At 41.4% G+C, this 4,102-nt stretch overlaps 1 protein-coding gene across 1 annotated transcript in view; it reads left to right on the top strand.

Annotated features, from left to right (window-relative positions):
- Positions 1-455: 455 nt before the first annotated feature.
- The window catches only part of LOC107100117 (tripartite motif-containing protein 16-like), a 10,224-nt gene continuing 6,577 nt past the window's right edge, over positions 456-4,102 (top strand). The window contains exons 1-2 of the mRNA XM_015398485.1: positions 456-569; positions 2,307-2,405. Of these exons, the coding sequence (XP_015253971.1) occupies positions 456-569; positions 2,307-2,405 (213 nt within the window). The remainder of the gene's footprint in view (positions 570-2,306; positions 2,406-4,102) is intronic.

Below are 4,102 nucleotides of genomic sequence, written 5' to 3' on the forward strand. Positions count from 1 at the left end.
TCTGAGAAAAAAGTCAGAATTCTGACTTTTTTCTCATGTTAAACTGAAATAAAATTTAAAAATCAGTTTTCTTTTTTTTTTTTTTTTTCAGTGGCCCTAATCCTCTTACCCTAACCCTAACCCTTAAATAAGTGGTCCTCCTAAATGTCAATCATTCTGGTGATTTGTTTACTTAAGGCTGTCCTACGTGCTAAACCTGTCAGCTATCTTTTTCTGCGCATTTGCACTTTCAGGCGTATATTTGTGGTAAGCTATTGTTTCAGCCAGTCATTGAAGCTTACCTTTCTCACCTTGTCTACGAAGTGCAGAAGAAAAGAAAGGTCTAGGAAGAGTCAGATATATCCCGGAATGCTTTGCGCGGAGAGCCCAAAGCATTATGGGATTTGCTATCAAAGCAGCGCGCTATCGCCATAGGCACTACAAGTCGACAGTGACAGTGGCAACTAATAACAAAGATGGCTTTGGTCCAGGTTTGGTCAACAGGCAGAGTTCAGCAGGAGTTTGATGACAGGTCAGGCAAACAGAAAAGAACAGGGACAGGCAGTCTTAGAGGTCCAAAGACAGAACGGGTAAGGATCAGGCAATCAGTAACACTAAGGTATGCTAGAAAACTCTCTCCACTTGCTCAAGAATAACTTGGCCCTGATGACTGGAAACAGGCCAGTTAAATAAAGACTGGAGTAGGTGAATCAGATGAATGGTAATGAGAAACTGGGCGGAGCTAGGCAGGTGAACAGAATGAACAATCAAGCCAGTCATCAGCTCCAAGATCATGACACTGTATCACAAATTCCAACATTGCACAGTCTGAGAACTGTATTTGTCACCTGAAGATGAAGATAGTGATGGCAAGGAGGGTAAAAGTTTCAGAATCCAAGAGTAACACAATTTACATTGCAGTTAGGACCGAATAAAACATGGCAACAGGACCCCAGCACCACCAGTCTCTCCTAAGTAAAAACCAGAGAAAGAAAGTGGCCTGCAGCTTCACCAACACCTCTATAAAAAACCCCTCCAAATAATCTTGATGTGTGCATGTATTTGTGTGTTACCGTACACACACAATCGTTGTGTATAAAGATGTGTAAATAAAAGCAGCTTTAAACTGTGGCTATATCCAGACGTTATCAGATTCCATTGCTTGCTCATTAAATTAAGGTCATTTTCCTAAATATCATAAATATTGTAGCTGGACTCTGTATCGTTTGTAAATTTTCAGTAGGAGGATTGAAGTTATATTATTTTGGATATATTTATGGGATGTCTTTTATTAGTTAATTCTGATTGTTTACCAAGTGTTTCTGTGCTTCGCCAGCTGGGGTCAGTATCAGCTGTAGCTTTCAGGGAAATATGGCATTATCTGATCTGATGAGGCCTGTCTCAAAGTTAGGAGTCCATGAGTGCAATGTAGAGATTAATGTTGGATATCCTCTATTATATTTCCAATTCTATCAGCTATAGGGTTCTAAACTGAGCCTGGTTCTGAATTGATTTGGCCATAAAAATGAGTGTAAAGTGAAACAAAAAGGGAGAAAGGCTTCTGAGCTAAGGAAAAGTAAAACATCTTATCTTGTTTACTGCTCTCTTCTTGATAACATCTCCCTTTTCCATACTTTAATTTCCCCTCTACTAAACCAAAGGATGGGTGTGACAAATGACTGCATTTTTTGTAAATTATAGATGTTATATTAGTTTCTCTTCTGAGTAAACTAAACTCATGGGTGCCATTATGGAGAGGGTTATTGCTCAACTTTTAAGGCTAGGAATAAACCCGACCTCTTGCTAGCTTATAGTTAGAATGGTTCAGGTTTTCCTCATCTTTCTCTATACAGTAGTTATGCCTCTATAGGCTTAGGCTGCTGGAGGACACAGGAAACACTTTTCATTATTCTGCTTTATTCTAAGTCTATTCTCCAACTCTGAATTACTTTTTAATTCAAACTTTATTTTAAACTCTCCTTTTTTTGTCATAGTAGCTTCATCTGGCCTGGTGCCCTTTTTATCTGTGACCCCATCTTGAATCAAAATAGCAGCTGGGCTGCTGCAATCAACAAACATTACAGTTAAGAGTTGGGTCTGTTTTCCAATTTCCACTCATCTAATCCACCTGCTCCTGCTTCTTTATATATGGCTCAGTCCCAGCTATCAGGGCCAGATTATTCTGCCTCACAACCACTGAGCTGGCCTGTTCCCATCTGAATGTTTCCGCCTGAACTCCCTGTGGACTCCTGGATTCCTGAACCAGCCTGTTCTTAGTGGTATCCCTGACTGGGCTTTGGACTCCTGTTTGCCCTCTGGGACTGCAGCATCGGGGACACTCTGGGCCGTGCTCGCCACATCTAGTTGTCAGCCCTCCAGCTGAATCCTACAGCGTTCTATGGAGATGGACAGAACTGACAAACCAGGTAAGTAATTCACAAGGATAATCACCCTCCATCAGTTTATCATGGTCCAACCAGAGTTTCCATTGATGGGCGTCTGCTTATCTTCTCAGACCCTCTGTCAACCTTGGCAGATGGCCTTTCACACCAAGCTGGTTCTGAATTGATTTGGCCACTTGAAGTGACTCTAACCATCCTTAATGCTGTGTATTTGATAACCTCTCCCCTTTACCTCCCCCAAACTAAAGGAGATTGGTGTGACAGATCACTGCATGCACTTGTCATTTTGTGTACAGTTTTTTGGATGACCCAAATGTAGAGACGGAAGCTGAGGTGGCTTTCTTGTAGTTTAATGTGATCCAAACAAAACACAGAAACACCAAAAACCAGGAGACACCAGGGAAAACACACATGAGGAAATAAGAAACAACGAGGAACCAGGGGACTAAAGGGGAGTGGGAGTAAATACGTCAACCTTTCCAAGATGGCGCTGTGCATGCAGCAGCCTGTTACGTCGACTCTGTGTTCTCCTTTCCTGCTTTCTCTATTTTACATTGTTTTTTGGATTGGTTTCTATTAGTGAATGCCCTATCTGATATTCTGAAAGTATGTGCACAGATGAAGCCAACTTCTGGGTCTATGGTGCTGAGGTTTCTCCTACTTTCAGCACTTTTTGATACTGCAATGGAAGATCCTTTTGTCTGCGACTCCAAACCCATTGTTCACACACGGGAGCAGCTAATAGGACTACGTGCTGCTCCACAACATGCTGCGGGACTGCAGAAATAAGGAGAAAATGGAGGGGTGCAGAGTTGCTAGGATGAAGCAGAGGAAAAGACATTTCCCATTGGCTATCATTGGAAACGTAAGATTGCTGCGCAACAAGACTGAGGAGATTGCAGCTTTAACCCGCTTCATAGGGAGATACAGAAAACAAAGTATCATGTGCTTCACTGAGACGTGGTTAGATTAGCTTAAAGTGGACAAAGTGGTTTCCCTGGACGGCATTAAACTTATCTGTGCAGACAGGACTTCAGCAGAAAAAAGCACTTCACATGTTAAACAAGGGAAAACAAAACCCTGCCCCTTTTTTATGCAAACGTTAAAGACGCCTACACACCCCCTCCCCCCACTAGGAAGCTCGGATCATAACCTTGTCTACCTGACTGGGGTAATGCACAGATTGGGAGCAGGTGAGGACAGAATAATCTAGAAGGTAGCTACAGGAAGGAGACTGACACAAGAGGGCAACAGAGGGTAAACAAGAAGTACATATAACTCAAATACTTGAAAACACAGTAAAATGGAAATGAAAACTTAAACAGAACCAAAAAGTGCAAAACCATAAAAGTATTGTATAATTCAGACCTTATTTCAGTTTCTCTATCAATTGATCTAATCTCACATTAGTATTGTTACTGAAGGGCTATATGGTTCAGTTTCATCAAGAAAAAAAAATCTGTTCCATCTATCAAAAGATCTGTTACTGTTCCATGTGGGATAGAGAGCCTATTCAATAGTATCAAAAATCCTCCATCGCTCTAAATAAACAAGCTCCCCCTTATATTAGAGTTTGGAATCTTCCTGATAATATTAACAGAGCACTTCACTCTTAATGGGCTACTGAGGTCAACAGCCATCAAAGATTATAGCGCTGGACCTGTTTCCCTCCTACACATATCTATGGGCTCAGCTTTTACTGTGACTAAATGTATGTGCTC

The sequence above is a fragment of the Cyprinodon variegatus genome, unplaced genomic scaffold (genome assembly GCF_000732505.1).
Source record: "Cyprinodon variegatus isolate N-32 unplaced genomic scaffold, C_variegatus-1.0 Scaffold937, whole genome shotgun sequence".
NCBI classification, from domain to species: domain Eukaryota; kingdom Metazoa; phylum Chordata; class Actinopteri; order Cyprinodontiformes; family Cyprinodontidae; genus Cyprinodon; species Cyprinodon variegatus.